General features: G+C 45.2%; 1 protein-coding gene and 1 non-coding gene across 3 annotated transcripts in view; one reads left to right on the top strand and one right to left on the bottom strand.

Moving 5' to 3' along the window:
• The window catches only part of UCK2 (uridine-cytidine kinase 2), a 90,518-nt gene that overhangs the window by 53,838 nt on the left and 17,412 nt on the right, over nucleotides 1-19,268 (top strand). For both annotated transcript variants that reach the window (XM_061120209.1, XM_061120211.1), the window contains exons 2-3: nucleotides 15,233-15,392; nucleotides 16,183-16,279. In XM_061120209.1, coding sequence (XP_060976192.1) covers nucleotides 15,233-15,392; nucleotides 16,183-16,279 — 257 coding nt within the window. The remainder of the gene's footprint in view (nucleotides 1-15,232; nucleotides 15,393-16,182; nucleotides 16,280-19,268) is intronic.
• LOC133041786 (U6 spliceosomal RNA) lies at nucleotides 13,278-13,381 on the bottom strand. Its single transcript, XR_009689358.1, has one exon. It is a non-coding gene; the product is annotated as a U6 spliceosomal RNA (small nuclear RNA).

Below are 19,268 nucleotides of genomic sequence, written 5' to 3'. Positions count from 1 at the left end.
TAGTTTGTGGAGGGTTTTTTTGTGAGGATGTGTGTACTTATATTAGCTGTTTGCCCCAGTAGAGAAGAAACAGGATCCCACACTGTTCATGGAGTACCCTGTGTGAGGTGGGAAAACACCTTGTATTTGAGAGAAAGATCACTTTACACATGGCCTTGATCTGTGATGGACTCTAAACCTGCTGCAGATTTTCGCCCTGAAAGTGGTGCCACAGCTCAAGTCTGACCTCACCCTGTGTGCAGCTGTGGGCCAGAGGGTTGAAAACAGATCCTGTCTCTTTCAGGATGAATTCCAGAGGGACACAGCTGCAGGTTTTTCTGTAGCTCTTTGTATGTACGCAGGAAGTTCCTTACAACCCACTTGGTTAGATCTCATTTCCTTTCCGTTGTTTGCCCTGGGTGGTCCCTGGGTGTCCGGCCTGTAGCTTCAGGGTTCAGAGAACCGCTGGACTGGGGCCCTCTTGTGGTCCTCCTTTGAGCTGGTTCCCTCTTGGGAGTTGAAGGCAAAGAGAGGATACCTGAGAAGAAGAAAATTTGGGAGAGTTTACTGTACATTTCTGCGTGATAATATCTTCCTGACCCAGGGATAGAAGTGATGTCTTGGTCATCTCCTGCATTGCAGGCAGATTCTTTACCACTGAGCCACCTGGGAATCCCCATAGATGCAACTTTTTAAAGTAGAACATGATAAAAGTTTTTACAAAGCTAGTCAATTTAACTGTACAACTAAAAATTTTCTTTAGGAAACATCACAGTTTTTTGTTTTTTTTTTTAACATCACAGTTTTTAAAGGAAAAAGGCAGTTCACTGGAAAGGATATTTGTGATACAAATGAGGAATAAGTCCGTTTTTTTAATAGAAATCAAGAGCTTTTCAATGAGAAAAGACCAGCAACTTAACAGAGAGTGAGGATAAGATATCAACAGACAGGTTTCAGAAGAAGAAAAACAGAAGGCTTATGATGCTTTGCCTCATGTAAAATAGAAATATAAATTAAGGTAGAGAGGATTAAGTTAGAATTTCAGATATGAGTATCAGTCAGTTCAGTTCAGTCGCCCAGTCGTGTCCGACTCTTTGTGACCCCATGAATCGCGGCACGCCAGGCCTCCCTGTCCATCACAAACTCCCAGAGTTTACTCAAACTCAAGTCCATCGAGTCGGTGATGCCATCCAACCATCTCATCCTCTGTCGTCCCCTACTCCTCCTGCCCCCAATCCCTCGCAGTATCAGAGTCTTTTCCAATGAGTCAACTCTTCGCATGAGGTGGCCAAAGTATTGGAGTTTCAGCTTCAGCATCAGTCCTTGAAATGAACACCCAGGACTGATCTCCTCTAGGATGGACTGGTTGGATCTCCTTGCAGTCCAAGGGACTCTGCTCAAGAGTCTTCCAACTTAGATGGGGAAACCGTGGAAGCAGTGTCAGACTTTACTTTTTTGGGCTCCAAAATCACTGCAGATGGGGATTGCAGCCATGAAATTAAAAGATGCTTACTCCTTGGAAGGAAAATTATGACCAACCTAGATAGCATATTAAAAACCAGAGACATTACTTTGCCAACAAAAATCCATCTAGTCAAGGCTATGGTTTTTCCAGTGGTCATGTACGGATGTGAGCTATGAGTATAGGTGTATGTAAATAGGTATATGTAAATAATTGATGGTGGGGGCTATCTGGGTTTATGTATGGAAATTTAAAAAATACAGAATCTTTGCCCTAGCAGATCCAGTACTAGAAATTTATGTGACCTGTGTTGGCTTAAAAAAAGTATTCACAACCTAAAAGTTGAAGAGTTCTGTTTCACCCCGTGGGAATATTTAGGACCTCGAGCCTGGGAAGCAGCATCTCAAGTAACACGGGAGAGAACCGCGCTAAGGAGGCGAGAGAAGATCCATGTTGTATAGAAGTTTTGCAACAAAGGAGTTGCCAAAAAAAAAGTATCAAAAGATGATTTTATCTTATTTATTTTCGGTTGTGCTGGATCTTTGTTGCTGCACTTGGGCTTTCTCTAGTTGTGATGAGCAGGGTCCGCTCTTGGTGGGGCTGCACAGGCTTCGCATTGGAAGTGGCTTCTCTGGTTGCGGAGCATAGGTGCTAGGTGCGTGGGCTTCAGTAGGTGTGGCTCTTGGGCTCTGAACACGGGATCAGCAGTTGTGGTGCGTGGGCTCAGTTGGTCTCTGGAATCTTCCTGGACCAGGGGTCTAACCTGTGTCCCCTGCTTTGGCAGGCAGATTGACATCCACTGCACCACCAGGGAAGTCCCAAAAGATGGTTGTTAGTGAAAGAAGACCAGGTATCCCCAGTTAACGAGTGTAGTGCTTTTCTATGTATGGGAAGATACAGGAATCTGGGCCCACTGAAATCATTGCTTTGATATGTGCCTCAGTTTTCTGGGCCAGGATCCTGTTTCCACGTCTCCAGTTTCCCCAGGGCTCACTGTAGGCAGCGGCAGCAGTCTGATGACTGGCATTCTTTCCTTCTTGAGTTCCCTCGGGTCACCAGCTCCCCATCTGTGGCTGCGATTGCTGGGGACTGTAGCATTCTTGGTTTACTGGTGTGGCAGGAAATATCCCATTTCTCACAGGTATATACATATGGCCATACAGAGTGCTTGTTTTAGAAAAAGTTGAGCACAATTAAAATGCTTATCAGTGGAAGACTAGCTGCAATTCCTTCTTACAGTGGAATGTATGTACTTGTAAAGGAAGTGGCCTTAAGTGCACTGGGAAAATCTTCCAAATATATGAGTAAATGAAGGTACAGACAGCATTGCATTAGTTTTTTTTGTTTTCTTTCTTTCTGAGGAATTGTACATGCTTATGTTTTTATGTGACGTGACCACATCTCAAAGGATGTACATGAAAACTGGAAACAGTGGCTACAAGGAGGTCAAAGGTGGTTGGATGTGGGGTGGGAAAAAGGCAAATTCACATTCTGCTGTTTCATACTTTTTAGATCTTGTACTATGTACCATAGGTATTGCCTCTTAAAAACCTAACTGCCTTGAAAAGGGTAATAGAAATAAGTAAGTACACAAAAAAAAACCAAGATTAGAACTAAAAGCAAAGAATATAACCCAGAATTTCAGCTCAGATTTTGTTTTTAATTTTTTAAACTTTTAATTTTATATTGACATGTAACCAGTTAATAATGTTGTGATAGTCCCAGATACTCAGTGATACAGATACATGTCTCCACTCTCCTCCCAACGCCCCTCCCACCCAGGCTGCCACATAACATTGAGCTGAGTCCCCTGTGCTATACACTAGGTCCTTGTTGGTTATCCATTTAACTTTGAAGACCCTGAAGCACATTGCTAGATCTAAAAGCAAGTTCTTAGTTACCAAGGAAACAGTAGATTTAGCCTATTAGTCAGTATGGCTTCTTTTAAGAAACCTTTGAAAATTGAGTCTGTTTAGCATGTATGATAATTATTAACCAGGATATTTGATGAGTAGACACTCCTATATGCCACCTAGTAATAGTTTATAGTTAGAACAAACATAAAATACCAGGAAGAACCCTGCAGAAAAGATTGTAGAATGAAATGATATGTATCCTTATGGCCTGTATCCTCTGGGCGGGAAAAATTATGTCCAGGAATATACATAAATAGAAGTTAAGGACATGCTTATATTTTCTGTGATTTAAAAAGAGAAATTGAACCCATTTGTTGAAAAATGTCAAATGTATTAGTTTACTGGGGCCGCAGTAACAAATCATCACAAAGTTGGTGGTTTAAAACAATGGAAATTTATTCTCTTGTATTTCTGGAGGCCAGAAGTCCAAAATATAGATGTTAGACAGCCTTGGTTCCTTCCGAAGGAGAATCTGGTGCATGCTTCTCTCCTAGCTTCTGGTGGAGCTCCTCAGTCTCCAGTTCTCTCATCTCTCCAGTCTCTAGCTTCATCTTCATGTGGCATCCCCTCACATCTGTTTCTTTCTTTTCTCTTTGTTACAAGGACACTTGTCGTTGGTTTAGGGTTCCTCCGTTCCAAGGATGGCGTCAACTCGAGATCCTCAGCTTCAGTTGCATTTGCAAAGAACTTTATTCCAAATAAGGTCACATTCTGAGATTCCAGGGGTTAGGACATGGTCATAGCTTTTGGGGGATCACAATTCAACCCATGGCAGTAGTTGAATCACGAAAGATGGATGGTCATTGATTTTTTTTTTATAAATAAACTTTTTGTGGGAGAGAATTGTAGATTCATACTACAAGTTGTAAAAAAAAAAAAATAAAAGAGATCCCGTGTACCCTTTACTCAGTTTCCCCAGGGGTAGTATCTTAGAGGACCCCGACATGGATAACGTGAAAACACAGAACGTTTCATCACCACGGGATCCCTCCTTAATGTTGCCCGTTGTTAGCCGTCCGTGCCTTCTCCCACCGCTGCCCTTCCGCCTCATCCCTCATCCCTGTCAGCCGGTAACCTCTTCTCCATTTCCACAGTTCTGTCATTGCTAGAATGTTGATATACACGGGAGCACACAGTCTGCAGCCTTTGGGGATTGCCTTTTTTCCCCCCTAGCATAATTCTCTGGAGATTGCCACAGGTCGACGCTCATTCCTTTTCATAATTCAGTGGTGCTCTGTGGTGTAGATACACCAGTTTGTTTAAGCACTCACCTACTGGAGAACATCTGGGTGATTTCCAGTGTCTGACTGTTATGACTGAAGCTTCTGTGGACATATGTGTACATGTCTTTGTGTGAACATGTTTTCATTTCTCTGGGATAAATGCCCGGGAAGGAGTACAATTGCAAGATCATATGGTAGATGCGTGCTTAGTCTTTAAAGAAAGTGTCACATTGTTTTCCTGGGGAGGTGAGCCACTTACATTTCCTTTCTTTTTTCTAAACTATTTTAAATTTTTAAATTAGTTAATTATTTTTGCCTGCGCTGGGTCTTCATTGCTCATGCCGCTTTTCCTAGTTGGGGCTAGTAGGGGCTGCTTTCTGGCTGTGGTGTTCAGGCTCCTGCCTGTGGTGACTGCTCTCCTGGAGCACCGGCTCTGGAGCACAGGTTTAGGGGTTGTGCTCCAGGCTGAGTTGCCCCGCTGCCTGTGGGATCTTCCTGGGTCAGGGATTGAACCCGTGCACCCCTGCATTGGCAGGCAGAGGCTTAACCCCTGGACCACCAGGGGCGTCCCCTCACTATGCTGCTTTATAGAGTAACACGGTCAGTGTAGCTCTGGGAATTCTTTTATTTATTTACTTGGTTTTGGATTTCAGAGGGCCAGGGAGGTGGCTGATGAGTGATGAATCCGTCAAAATCTGGAAAGGACAACTTGAGGAAGTTGGATCTCTTAGGAGAAGATTTGAACCCCTTTCTTCAGAGGCTGTGAAGGATGAGTGGGAAGTTGGGTTTTTGAGGACAGTGGAAGAGCCTTCCCGAAAGGACGGGGAAGCGGGTGCCTGGCACACACTGGGTTTCCGCTTCCTGCTGGGCTGCAGACAGACATGGGTGCTGGAGGAAACTTGAAAAGAAAATTAAAAAGAACAATCTTTTGAGAGCCAGACTTCTGGTTTTCTACAATTTGGATAAGGACTGCTGGAAAGGAAGGGTTAACTCAAACATACTTCGTACAATAAAGCACTCTTGTGCTGTTCAGTCCTTGTTAAATGTTTACTCACATGTGGCCTGCAATTTGCAAAGACTCAGCTGGGGACCCAACTGGCACATTGTGCTTGCCTTTATCCGTCCACTTTTCTAAGAACAGAAGGGAGTCGACTTTCTCTTTGTGCTTGTCTCCAGAAGGACTTCAAGTCTTGGGCCATAATTTTTGCAACAGGCATATTATCCTTGCTTCGTAAGCCAAACTGTACCAAGTGGGTGGGTTTTGGTACACCTTGTCCAAGGATGTGCTCGTTTTTCCCTCCAATAGGGAGTTCGGTTATCTGGGTTTCACCCTCTTAGCTTATCTCTTGCCCCTCAAGTCAAAGGGGAAGGAAAGAGACCCAGCTTCACGTGTATCCACAGGGCAGTGAGAGCTGGCCCTCCAGCACCCCTCCTCTCGGCTTCTCCCTTTTGCAGAGGGCTTCGTCAGGAGTGAATTCATCAAAGCCAGCAAGAAGCCCAGATGCATTCAGTTTTGGGGGAGGGGAGAGTGGAGGCGGTGTCTCTTGTGTATGTCCTGTGGGGAATACAAAGAAGTGTCCGCAGATTGTATATTCAGGCCCAAAATCGGCACAGGAGGTTGAAGTCAGCCACTGTTCTGTACTGACTGAGTGTAGGCCAGCGGTGAGGCCCGCGTCACTTCTTGAGCACAGGCCCTGTCTCTTCCTGATGCTTTACCTGGGTGGATGGCCCACCAGGCGGTGGATTAAAGTGGGACTTGGCTTCACATGAGGGCCTTGGGCAGCAGGCCCCCTCCTGTTTTCTTCCTTATTGAAAAATAGGGAAATATGGGAAAAATATAGGAAATACTGTATTTCCTAATAGGAAACAGGAAATAGGAAAAATAGTTATTTTACAATTTTGTGTTAGTTTCACATGTACAACAAAGTGTGGGTCAGAAGTGACTTGTCCTATCCTAGTAAAATATTTCTCAGGAAAACTAACTTCTAAGGAAGTCCAGCAAGCCTGTGCTTTGCAGAGCCCAAGGAGAGGAGATTACAGAGCCTTGCTGAGAGTGTTTGTTCCTAGCAGCTCCTATATTATTCTCTGTGGCCACCGTACCTGTGTGGTAGGGTCCCTGTGTCTCTCATGAAGAGAAGAGGTCCGTGTCCCCTCTGATGCAGTGGCAAGGTAGGCGGTGTGTGTGGTTGTTGAGGTCTGGCGTCCTAAAGCCAGCCTGCATGAGTTTGAAGACCAGCTCAGCTGCTCTCCTGCTGTCTGATCTTGGGCCAAGTCAGCTTAATCTACCCCTCTGTGCCTCCATTTCTTCTGTGTGAACGATTGATTTGAAGGTTAAATAGCATAGTGAATGTAAAAAAAATCCTTAGAACAGCCCCTGGCATCTGTATGTTCACTATTGTTCGTCATCCCTCAGTTGATTCTGATAGTTTCACGAGTAAGTGTTCTTTGAGGGAGTTTCTCTTTCGGGGTTCATGACTCCAAAGAGAACAGAGCCAACTCTGTAATTTTACAAACCTGGAAGTGAATTATTTTAAATGTCTTTGCTAGGAGTAGAGCTTTGATTCAGAGTTCATTGAAAAGTCCTGGGAATGTGTTTATATCGGTGACTGTTGATCAACCAGAATTTTTCTCAGGTACAGGCTGACACCTGGGATTTTCTATGCTGGACTGCCTTTTTAGTACCAACATGCATCAGGAATTAAAACCGAGAGTTTCTATCATGGGAAGTTTTTCATTTAGTACTGTTTATAATCGGGTTTCCCCCCTCCCTCCTTCTCAGAGGAAGTCATGGCTTCCTCTGTGGAGAGCTTGGCCTGCAACACAAGCAAGGTGCTGAAAGATGGGGATGATATTACTCTGACGCATCAGGGTTAATACACAGAGAGAGGCTGGCAGGTGGCAGAAATGTACCCAGGGGTCTGGGACACTGGTCACCTTTTAAAACAAAGAAATTATTTGATTGAGGGGATACTTGTGGCAAATTGTGATGAATAAGGCACCCTCTTGGTCCAGGACAGGAGAATTACGTAGCTTTCAAGAGAACATTTGCACTAAGGTATACTGGATATGTGGGTGGACATTAGTTTTGGACATTAGTATTATTTAAGTTGAAAGTGACGGGGGACTTCCTTGGTGGTCCAGTGGTTAAGAATCCGCCTCCCAATGAAGGGGATGTGGGTTCGATCCCTGGTCAGGGAACTAAGATCCCACATGCTGCAGGGCAACTAAGCCCACACACCACAACTAGAGAAGCCTGTGGGCCACAACCAGAGAGGAGCCCATGCACCACAATGAAGACCCAGCACAGCTAAAAAAAAAAAAAAAAAGAAAGTGACGGAAAACTTCAAACAGTAGGGTTTAAGCAAGGTAATTTACCTCATTACTGTATTAGTTCTGTGATCTGGAGTCTGTGGCTCTGTTGTTTAGCTGCTCCACTACCTTAGTTAGCATGATATTGATTTTACAAAGTGGCTGCTTGAGCTCCAGCCATCAATTCTTCTTCTAGCCAACAGGAAGGAGAGAGTCAAAAGGGGACTCTTATCCTTTAAGGAGTTCCAGAAGCTTCTGCTTCACACCTCTACTTGCCTAATTGGTCAGAACTTAGTACAATCACAAGCTGTAAGGGAAGCTGGGAAATGTAGTCATGTGCTCAGCTAAGACTCAGGGACTGAGATCTGGTTACACAACTAGTTGTCTCGGTTTGAGTATGTTGTGTACTACAGGATGGAATCAAGACTGATGCTAAAGGTGAACAGGGCAAACTATATTTTTGAAACTCCAGATCTGAAGGAAAAAGAAAAAGATACTCTGCTGGCTATCAGTTCACACATTCCCTGTGTTCATTCATCTAACCACGTTTGAGTCAGCCCACGAGGTGCCAAGGCCTGCCAAGCCCTGGGATAAAAGCTGAGTCACAACTGGTTCCTGTGCCCCAGGAGCTCTTAGTTATTATGTTATGTAGCCAGTTGGTGAGTTTCTGGTTTAGATCTCAGTTGTGTGTGTGTGTGTGTGTGTGTGTATGTGTGGTGGTGGTGATAACTACATGGGAGCTAGCAGAACCACCTTAGCAGCGAGGGGCTCTAGGGTCATCCACGGCTCCACGGTTGGTTGGCCTTACACATATTCCCAGGGAAGCGTTGAGCGGCCTGAGCCTCCCTGTTGCTTCCGCATAGCTGGTTTGGCCAGGAATTGAGTCAGCAGGTTTGATTGAGCTTTGTTCTGTCTCCGGGCAGATTACTGGGGCTTTGGTTTGCTCATGCTTGTGAATTAGAGCTTCTGAGCTGCATGCAGAGGAACCCCTGCCTTCAAAGGAGTGATGTAATGTCTGGGGGCATGCTGGACACCGTGTAGGTTAGTGATGTGTTTCTTACTTAATGATAGTGGCAGGGAACACTTCTGTGAAGACTTTTTGAGGTGACTTATGCTCAGTCCCAGAGTGAAGGAGTTAGGTAGGGTCTTCCCGCCTGAGGAGACTAAGCATCTGGTCCTCTCGCACTCTGAGCTGCTGGCTGGTGCCTTCAGGGCAGGTATTAACTGATGTCCACAAGCCATCCTGAGGGGCTGGGAGGGAGGGACGCCGCAGGTGCCTCCGCTGGAGCGGGCTTGTTTTAAGCCCCAGGCCGTGTCACTGCCGGGTTTTCCTCCACCTGAGCTCTCTCTCGTGATGAAGCAGCTTACTCTGAGCAGGACAGACAGCTTGGTGGAGTCCTGCACTCCTGTAAGGTTGCCTTGAGAAATACCTACCCCGTCTCCTGAGGGCATGCCCAGCCTGAAGCCCTCTGCGCTGCGGAGCTGTGTTGCTCTGAGCTGACCAGCTGGAGCTTCTTCCAGGTTATGTGTTGGGGTGGCTGGTGATTCTTCTGCTCTGTTTTCCTCTTTTGGCAGTATTGGGGTTGGACAAGAGGATCTTAAGGAAGATCTTGGAAGATGCACACACACACACACTAGAAATGTCACAGTAAGATGGTGTCGAGGCTATCTGAGCCCGCCCCCCACTCTGTGAGAATCAATTTAGAAAATCGCTGTGCTGCTTAGAGCAAAATGGGAACCAGTGAGGGCTCAACAGCCGCCCTGTTGGAAACCACTGGCTGGAAGGGTCCATGAATTCGCTGGTGACTGACCTCCTGGGGCTTCCCAAGTGAGAAGCGTCTCTGGGAAGAGAGACTGCCACGCCGGTCAGCACATCTTTGCACTGGCCTAACGATGAAGTCCAGGCTTAGCATGTTCTAGAAACTACAGTGCAGGAACGAATCTGAAAGTCATCCTGAGTTCTCCATCACCATAGTTGTTTGTGAGACTTAATCCTATAGACTTCAAAGAAGTCTAGGCCCCCAACATTACTGGCTGGATTCTTTAAACACAATCCTTAAGACTAAATACCTTGAATGTGTGTGTGTGTGTGTGTGTGTGTGTGTACTTTTTAGCTTCTTTTTGATATACAAATCACTTGACTGCCTTGAATTCCATGAAATTCTGTGAAAGGTGACTTTAATAATACAGTGTGATGAAACAGTATTACGTTTCTAAGGAGTTCCCTCCCTGCTCTCTGGAAGTGGAGTGAATTTATATAGAATATTGGGGGTGATGCCAAAGCTGCTTCAGCTCTAGAATAGTGAGAAGAATTGTGCCTTTGCAGTTAGAAGATCTGTAGTTAGGCTTGAGATTCAGCTCCATGACCTTTGAGCAAGTTGTTTAGCTTAATTGGAATCTCTAAGCTTCAGTTTCCTCATTAAGGTGGAAAAAAAGATAAAACAGTATCTTTTGTAATAGAATTAAGTGAGATAATATCTTCAAAATGGCATAGTAGTGAAGAAATTGTAAATTATCTTCACTGATTCTTCCATTTAATCTTTTTTCTTTTTCTAAAAATAGCCTCATATTGATCTTAATTTTGTGTTCAGACAACAACCCTAAGCTGACTTGTCACTGTGTGTCCCTGCAAACCCCCGCGCCGCCCCCCCCCCCCCGCCCCCTTTAAAATAGTGTGCTAAAAGTGGCAGGGACAGAATCTGTTCAGGATACACTGCACTATGTGTGGAGATACCAGGCAAAACTGAGTTTACCTCCAGCTCCATGAGTGGTGCGTTTGCTGGTGAGGTTTAGCTGGAAGGAGAGTAAGTGGGCTCCAGAGTGGGGCCCCTTGGGTGAGGACCCTGGCTCCACTGCAGCTTGCCTTGGGCAAGTCACTGTGCCTCTCGTCACCTCAGTCTTCACTGAGTGGGTGAATAATAATGGCCAGCATACAAAGGTGTAATAGGAAATGGAGTGATTTAAAAATATTGAGCCCAGTGTCGGCTTCCCTGGTGGCTCAGGGGTAAAGAATCCGCCTGCCAGTGCAGGAGGCGCAAGAGACTTGGGTTCAGTCCCTGGGTCGGGAAGTTCCCCTGGAGGAGGAAATGGCAACCCACTCGTATTCTTGCCTGGGAAATCCTGTGAACAGAGGAGCCTGGCAGGCTATAGTCCATGGGGTCACAAAGATTCCAACATGACTGAGCATGCACCACACAACTAGCACATAGGAAGAAACTACCTGTAAAGGCACATTCTTCTTATATGAATGATTATTTTTAATTGTGATAAAACATACATATTAGGTTTGTACAAAAGTAATGGCAGTTTTGGAAGTGAATTTTAAATCATTATAACTAGGCTCAAACACATCATTATTAATGAAAATAGGAACCATTATAATCAACACATATTTGCCAACAAGAAATAAGTTTGTTTATTCCTGTAGCGTAAAAATGGAGAACTGTGCATTAAAATGACGTATAACATAACCACATTTAAGAATGTATTCCAATATCAAACAGCAAAGTTCAGCAGTGCAAAACCACATTTACTTTGCACCAACCTAATAGCATAAAATTTACTGTCTTAAAAATCATATTTAAGCATGTAGTTCAGTAGTGTTAAGTATATTTGCTTTGGGCCCCAATCTCCAGAACTTTTTCATCATGTAATAAACTATATCCATTATGCAACTCCTCCGAGCCCCTGGCAGTCTCCATTCTACTTTCTATGAATTTGACTCCTCTAGATACCTCATGTAAGTGGCATCATATGGTACTTGTGTTTTTGTAACTATAGTTAGTAATAAATCTTAGCTCACCACAGCAATTATACTCTCCCATTTTTAGCATTCTAGAAGCTCATGATTGCTTGCCTTCTTCTGAAACCCTAGTCATTAATTTTTTTCCTGTCTCAAACCCTTTCCTAAGAGAAGAAGACGCCTTGCAGCTCCATTTCATCCTTTTGAAGAGGGCGGGATTAGAGAAAAGGGAAATTAACAGTGAAGGAGACATTAAAGGAAGGGCTTAAGTATTTACTCGTTGCAGAAGTCCTCTGTAGCACGTCTTCCTTCTAATTGTTTAAAGATTGAGACCTAAGCGCCAGGAGACAGAATAATACAATGAACCTCTCCCTGATTCAGCAGTTATCTAGATATTTGGGGCCCATTTTTTAACAAAAGTTTCAGGGAGAAGAAAATACTAGAAAAATCTAGATTAACTTAGAGGCTGGTGTTTCTTTGCTTGTTCATGCAGTGGTGTTTATCTCCTGAATGATAAAGGGTTTCTTATGCCTTGGAACTTTCTTTTTTTTTTTTTAGTACTTAAAAAACTAATTTTGTGTATTTACTTACTTTTGTGTATTTACTTACTTGTTTTTGGCTGTGCTGGGTCTTTGTGGCCGCACAGGCTTTTCTCTGGTTGCAGCAAGTGAGGGTCCTGTCCTATGGTGAAGCTGTGTGGTGACTTTTGTTGTGGAGCGTGGGCTGTAGGGCATGCAGGCTTCACTAGTTGTGGCGTGTGGGCTCCATAGTTGTAGCTCCCAGACTCAGTAGTTGTGACTCAGGGACTTAGTTGCATGTGGGGTCTTCCTGGACCAGGGATGAAGCCTGTGTTTTCTGCATTGGCAGGTGGATTCTTTACGACTGAGCCACCAAGGGAGCCCTGCCTGGAAACTCCCGATTCCCTTCTTTTTATTTATTTTTTTTGGAGTACAGTTGCGTTAACTTCAGGTATGCAGCAGAATGATTCAGTTATACTTCCGTTTTCCAGATTCTTTTCCTCTGAAGGTTTTACAAGATACTGCCTGTAGTTTCCTGTGCTATACAGTAAATCCTTATTGTTTTATCAGTTTCATATATAGTGGTGTGTGTATGTTAACCCCAAACTCCACATTTATCTCACTTCCTCCTGCTGACTTCCTTTTAAAAACTTTTCTATTTATGTTTTTATTTTTGGCTATGCTGGGTCTTTGTTGCTGAGTGGGCTTTTCTCTAGTTGTGGCAAGCAGGGGCTACTCACCAGCTATGCCGCGCAGCCTTCTCATTGCATCGGCTTCTCATGTTGCAGAGCACGGGCTGTAGGCGCGTGGGCTTCAGTAGTCGAGCATGTGAGCTCCAGAGCACAGGCTCAGTAGTTGTAGCCCTTGGGCTTCGTTGCTCTGAGGCATGTGGAATCTCCCCAGATCGGGGATCAAAGCTATCTTCTGCGTTGGCAGGTGGATTCTTCACTGTTGAGTTACTAGGAGAGTCCCAGTTCTTTGGACTTCTAGAAGGAATTCTATTTACTAGTGAAAACTGCAGGCATAAATGTTCCCCACTCATAGCCTTACGATGCAAGAAGCAGATGGAAGCTAGGAAAAGGAAATTATGGACCTATACAAGTATAAAAACAAGTTTTTTTTTTTTTTTTTAATATGGAACGCTTCATGAATTTGCATGTCATCCTTGCGCAGGGGCCATGCTAATCTTCTCTGTATCGTTCCAATAAAAACAAGTTTTTAACTGTATAGAACCTTTGATTCTGTTACAGCATTTTCATTTTTGAATCTAGTTTAAGTCATATGCAAGCTTTATATCTTCCTATGATTTTTTTTTTTTTTTGGTGGCACATCTGTCATTCCAAAAATCCCAAGTAGTTTAAGTGTTTTATTTGTGTATTAATATGCAAAAATGTCATAAAAGTAAAGTAACTTTCTAATAACTAACAGTTGAGTCAAAATATTATTCTCCCACAGATCCTTATAAAATGTCAGTGTGTTTCACAACTTATAAAAGAGGACATACTGTGCCAAATAGTTTTACTTTACATTGAGTAGTACAACAGGAATAGCGAGTTTTCCTTATGCTTGGACAAATCGAATACATTCTTCATATGAATTGTAACTTTTAATGAAAAGTTTCCTGGTTTTTCCCCGTTAAAATCAGTTGGTAAAATAGTCTCAATTGTAAGACTTCTAAGGCTGAGCCCAAGAAACTTCTAACTGTGCTCATTCTTTCATTGCTTGTAATCACACCAGCCCGTTCCATAAGGGGACCTCCATTACATCTTCTAGAGGTTTTGTGATGTAGACATTCTTATTTTTCAGTTAATCGTTGTAGCAAATGAGAAAGAAATCAGTTATTTGATAAATAAAATCCTTCACTATCTCATTTTTAAAAAGATCTTTATTGATGTGGACCATTTAAAAATTCAAACATTTTTGTTTTATTTTTTTAAAACTTCTGGCTGCACTAAGCCTTCGTTGCTGTGTGTGGGCTTTCTCTAGCTGTGGTGAGCATGCCTCAGTAGTTATGGCCTACGGGCAGCATGTGGGATCTTCCTGGGCCAGGGATCGAACATGGTAAGAGGCAGGCAAACCACTGGACCACTAAGGAAGCCCTAAAATTCTTTATTGAAGTTTTTACAATATTGCTCCTGTTTTATGTCCCTCCCACCGGCCACAAGGCACATAGACTCTTAGCTCCCTGACCAGGGATCAAACCCACATTCCCTGCGTTGGAAGGCAGAATCTTAACCACTGGACTGCCAGGGAAATCCCGGCTGTCTCATTCTTTTGAGTGCACTTGTTTTTATACTTTTCCTTTTACAAAGAGTGTAAGTTCATTGGACAGAAAATAGGTCAGATATGTGTATTACAAGTATGTAGGTTCAAGTTCATTGGGAGCTGATGTCCCTACTCTTAATTAGAATGCCCCTAAGTTGCTTCCAGTATTGGTGATGTTCACGTCTCCAGCTCCATAAGTAGGGGCATACATACACCTGTGAAAAGGCTGCCTGGTGTACTGTGCGGACCATGATGTCCGTGGCTGTAGACCAGAGCAAAAGACTGAAGTAGGATGGGAGCCAAGGTCTTAGCTGGCTGGCAGTGAGTGAGGCCGAGATTCCTCTGATATAAAGAGATGTGTAAGGGCATTCTTATAAATGCTCAGTCATTTCATGACCCAGCAGCCTTTTGGCCCATCAGCACATCTTCACTGTGCCCTTTCCCTAATGTCTGCTGTCTTTTTTGTCTAGTATCTCTCTATACTAGGGTGGAAGTAAAGAAGGATAAAATAGCATCAACTTTTATTTGCGGCTTTGGGGAAGGCTTTATGAAATAGAAATAGAGATTACTGCCCTCCTCCCCATGTCATCACTGTGGACACTTCAGCATAGTAATTTGTGTTAAGGAAGGGGGGAAGAAGAGACTTCTGGGCCCTCTGAATTCCTTCTCAGCAGACATATCCTCCCTTCCCCTAACCCATCACCCAAGGTGGTAGCCTTTGCGTTCTTCCTTCCAGAGGCCCTTGCTCGGGGCACACACAGTCAGCTCGGTGACTGGACCTCATCTGTGGTCTGTGGTGTCCTCTTCTCTCCTTACAGTCTTCCGTTTGTGCTAAGATTGTGCAGCTTCTGGGACAGAACGAGGTGGACTATCGCCAGAAGCAGGTGGTCATCCTGAGCCAGGATAGCTTCTACCGTGTCCTCACGTCAGAGCAGAAGGCCAAAGCCCTGAAGGGTCAGTTCAATTTTGATCACCCAGGTGAGTTGGGGCATTGGAAGGGCGTATGTGGGGGTGTTGATTGAAGAAGTTGCTTAGCCTCTCTGAGTCTGTTTCCTAGCCATTGAATGGAGGACTCTTAGGTACCTTGCAGGCTTATAGGAAAGAAGGGCTTCCACAGTGGCTTCTGTAATGCTTGGCTCCTTACATGCTGATCGATCTGTGTCTGAACAAGGGTGACTCTTGGAGAAGCCCATGACTCAGGGCGGGACAGACGCAGGCCAGAGCAGCTGGTTCTCCTGCCTCCTCTGGTTCACAGCAGCCTGTGTCACTTTGCGGCTTTGGGGAAGGCTGGCACATGGCTGCACACAGCTTGTGCGTTAAACTCACCCAAAGGCAGAAAGGGAGATTGCGGGCCCAGTGATTTTTGCCCTTACAGCCCCAGGGCCGCACACGGCCTCTTTAACTGGTTTAGGGTTCTTTCAGTTGCGGGAGTCAAAACTGCTGTAGCGCCTGCTGCCATCACCCAGTCGTGAGGTTATCTGTGACACGCTGGGTTTAGAGAGAGGCAAGAGATGCAGGCCAGGGATGGGACACCAAGGCAAAAGAAAAGAGTCCACCTCCAGTTCTCAGAACTCACACATTTTGGTTTGAAATGTAGAGTTTGCATCCTGCTTTGGGTTGAAATTAGACTTTTGGGGAGAGAGGGGGTGCTTATCTAGGGTGTGATACATATATGGGTAGAACACAGGCTTAGAGGGATGCCTGTTCATCATTATAGGAGAAATCATTTTACCATTAGCAAGCATCTTAACAGTTTGATTTCCTTCAGATGCCTTTGACAATGAACTCATCTTCAAGACACTCAAAGAAATCACGGAAGGGAAAACGGTCCAGATTCCTGTGTACGACTTTGTCTCCCATTCCCGGTAAGTGGGCTGTTCCGGGCTGGGGATTGCTTCCTGCTGCTCCTCAGAAGTGCCAGTCTCCTGCCCCCTGCCCGCCGCCTGGTGCCCACTATAGCCTGTTTGTGGTGGGGCAGTGACGTCAGGGTGTCCACAGATACACAGGTCAGGAATTCGTCCGGGTGCTTCCTGACCAGTCCAATCATGATCATACTATTTTGTTACTCTGAAGGATGGATTTGCGATTTTGAGCCCAGGTGAGGGACTGCAAATTCACCCTTATCCACATGCCCAAGATGTTGTTCCTAGAGTAAAAAGCAAGGGGGCAGGGTGGAGGAACAGGAAGAAGAACAAGGAAGCTGTTATTTCTGCTCCCTGGTTTACTTCAGGTTGGGCTGCGTGGAAAGCTGTGAGAGGCCTGAAGCCTCCAGGACTAGACCCTCTAGGGAGCTTCTCAATCAGGTCAGATTTGTCCTTCCATTTGTCAGTTTTCATGCTTCTATTTGAAGCTGAAGCTCCAATAATTTGGCCATATGATCCAACGAGCTGACTCATTGGAAAAGACTCTTGTCTGATGCTGTTCCGGAAAGATTGAGGGCAGGAGAGAGGGCAACGGGATGAGATGGTTGGATGGCATCACCGACTCAATGGACATGGGTTTGAGCACACTCTGGGAGATAGTGAAGGGCAGGGAAGCCTGGCGTGCTGCAGTCCGTGGGGCCGCCAAGAGTTGGATACAACTGAGTGTCTGAGCAACAGCAGTAATGCTCCCGATCAATAGAGGAGTGGGCTGACTTCCATCGCAGCCCTCTCCCCTCTGAGCGGTGGAAAGCAGCTTCTGGAGGACTTCCCTCCTGTGGCCTAGCTCCTTCAGAGCTGCCCAGGGCGTTCTGCTCCCTGTGGGGCCTCCCAGGCACATCCGACGCTCCCAAGCGGTGTGTTCGACCACGTGTAGCTCCTTCATATCCTGGGCTTAGTAATGGCTCAGTAAGTGTTGTTTTTAGCTCTGGGCTGGTTTTGAGTTTCTCCCTCCCACTTTTCATTTTCCTTCCTAGTTCCTTTATCTTGTTCTCTCTTGAGTTGATTTTTTTTTTTTTTCTTAAATGGGAAATTAGATCTCGTGCAACTGTTACTACCAAATATTTCTATGATTAAAAACTTGATCTTGTTTAATTAATTTACTTTTTAATCGAAGGATCATTGTTTTACAGAATTCTGTTGTTTTCTGTCGTCAGTGTGGATTAACATGAATCAGCCATAGGTCCCCTCCCTCTTGAACCTCCTCCCCATCCCACCCCTGCAGGCTGATACAGACCCCGGTTTGAGTTCCCCGAGACACACAGCACATTCCCCTTGGCTGTCTATTTTACATACAGTAATGTCAGTTTCCGTGTTACTGTCTCCATACATCTCGCCCCCTCCTCCCCTCTCCCCGTGTCCATAATCTATTCTCTGTGTCTTCTTCTCCATTTAAAAGCCTGATCCTTCTCTCCCTGTGTGTTCCTTTAGGACACATCTCAGCTTTTAACGCAGTTTAGCTCACACGTTCTGTGCTGCTCTCTGGAACTTTCTCAGAACTTGAGGGTGTGGCCGAGGTTTGGTTGGAGGAGGAGAAAAGAGATGGCACATTGGGATGGAAAGCCCAGCTGCTTTGGTTCTCAGCTTCATACCTCTCTGGTTTCTATGGAAGCACTTCCTATTATGAACTCAGTTCTCCTGACATTCAAAGAACAAGATACCCCTCCTGGATCTGCCTCTACAGACTGTGCGGGAATAAAGGGATGTTTAGATAGGAATTGGAACTAACATAAATAATGCGGGGCTGGGAGAGTGAAGATCTGGGAGGCTGCAGGTGAAGAATCAGAGAAATCAGTTCCCACTGATGGCAGACTAGGCCCCTGGAAGAGAAACTTATGTTCATGGCAAGTCCACGAATCTGCTGCATCTGGGCCCACAGCCTTTTTTTCCCCTGGCTATAGCTGTACCGTGTCTTAGTCGCAGTATGTGGGATCTAGTTCCCTAACCAAGGATTCAGGGGGGCATTCAGAGTGTGGAGTCTTAGCCACTGGACCACCAGGGAAGTCCCACAGCCTTTCTGTGGAGTGTCCACAGTTGCCTTGTCTAGCTGTCATGATCTCCTAAAAACTTTAGATTTTTGTTTCACTTTCATCTTCTAAGTTTTCCTTTGGCAAAGTAGCTGGGACCATTTAGGGAAAGAGATTCTGGAAACTGTAGTTTCTTGCCTTAGCAGAGATTGGTGGTGATGTCAGGTTGACAAGAGACAGTCAAGCCCACCCCCGCTTTTCAGGTCTAGGGCGGGGTGCTGCTACAGAATAAAAATGCAGCCTGACAACTGAGGCACAGGCCTGTGGAGGGATGTAAAGGAGGAAGGAGGCTGGAGTAGTTAGCGCAGGCACCTGTATGGGAAATGATACTTAAGCTGTGCGTTGAAAAGCATAACAAGTTATGGAAAGGGATCTCCAAGGTGGTGGGTAGGGAGGCATTTCAGGGGCAAGCTTGGTGGGAGACTGCAGTGGGTTGGGTAGTGAGGGAAGGGGGTTGGTGAGTGGGGAGAGTGGCAGGAGGTGGAGGAGGCTGGGAGGTAGCTAGGCCTCAGATCAGGAAGGGCACAGACCTTAGAACCTGGGCACAAACGTGTTGGCAGCAGGGAGCCAAAGATGGTGTTATGTAGGAGTGGAGAGGTCATTCCGGTGGCGGGAAAAGAGGATGCACAAGGCTGTGTATGATGCCCTTGGAGTGGCCCCGGAGAGATACCGATAAGGGCCCGATGGAAGGGAGTGGAGTGAGGGGAGCTGGGCGGAGTTGGGGCCTGACCAGTGCAGTCAGGTGGCAGGAGGTGAAGATGAGTTTCTTCTCGGCATGAGCTCCATCAAGTTCATGTATTAACAAAAAACCCCACAGAGTTGCACATCCAGACGTGTTTTACTTTTTTTCCTCCTAATTCCACTCTTTATTTTAAAATCCTGTTCTTTAGTGGCCCAGAGTCCAACTC

This window comes from Dama dama, chromosome 20 (assembly GCF_033118175.1).
Source record: "Dama dama isolate Ldn47 chromosome 20, ASM3311817v1, whole genome shotgun sequence".
NCBI classification, from domain to species: domain Eukaryota; kingdom Metazoa; phylum Chordata; class Mammalia; order Artiodactyla; family Cervidae; genus Dama; species Dama dama.
The sequence above is the reverse complement of the archived record's forward strand: the minus strand, read 5'-3'. Positions and strand labels throughout refer to the sequence as shown.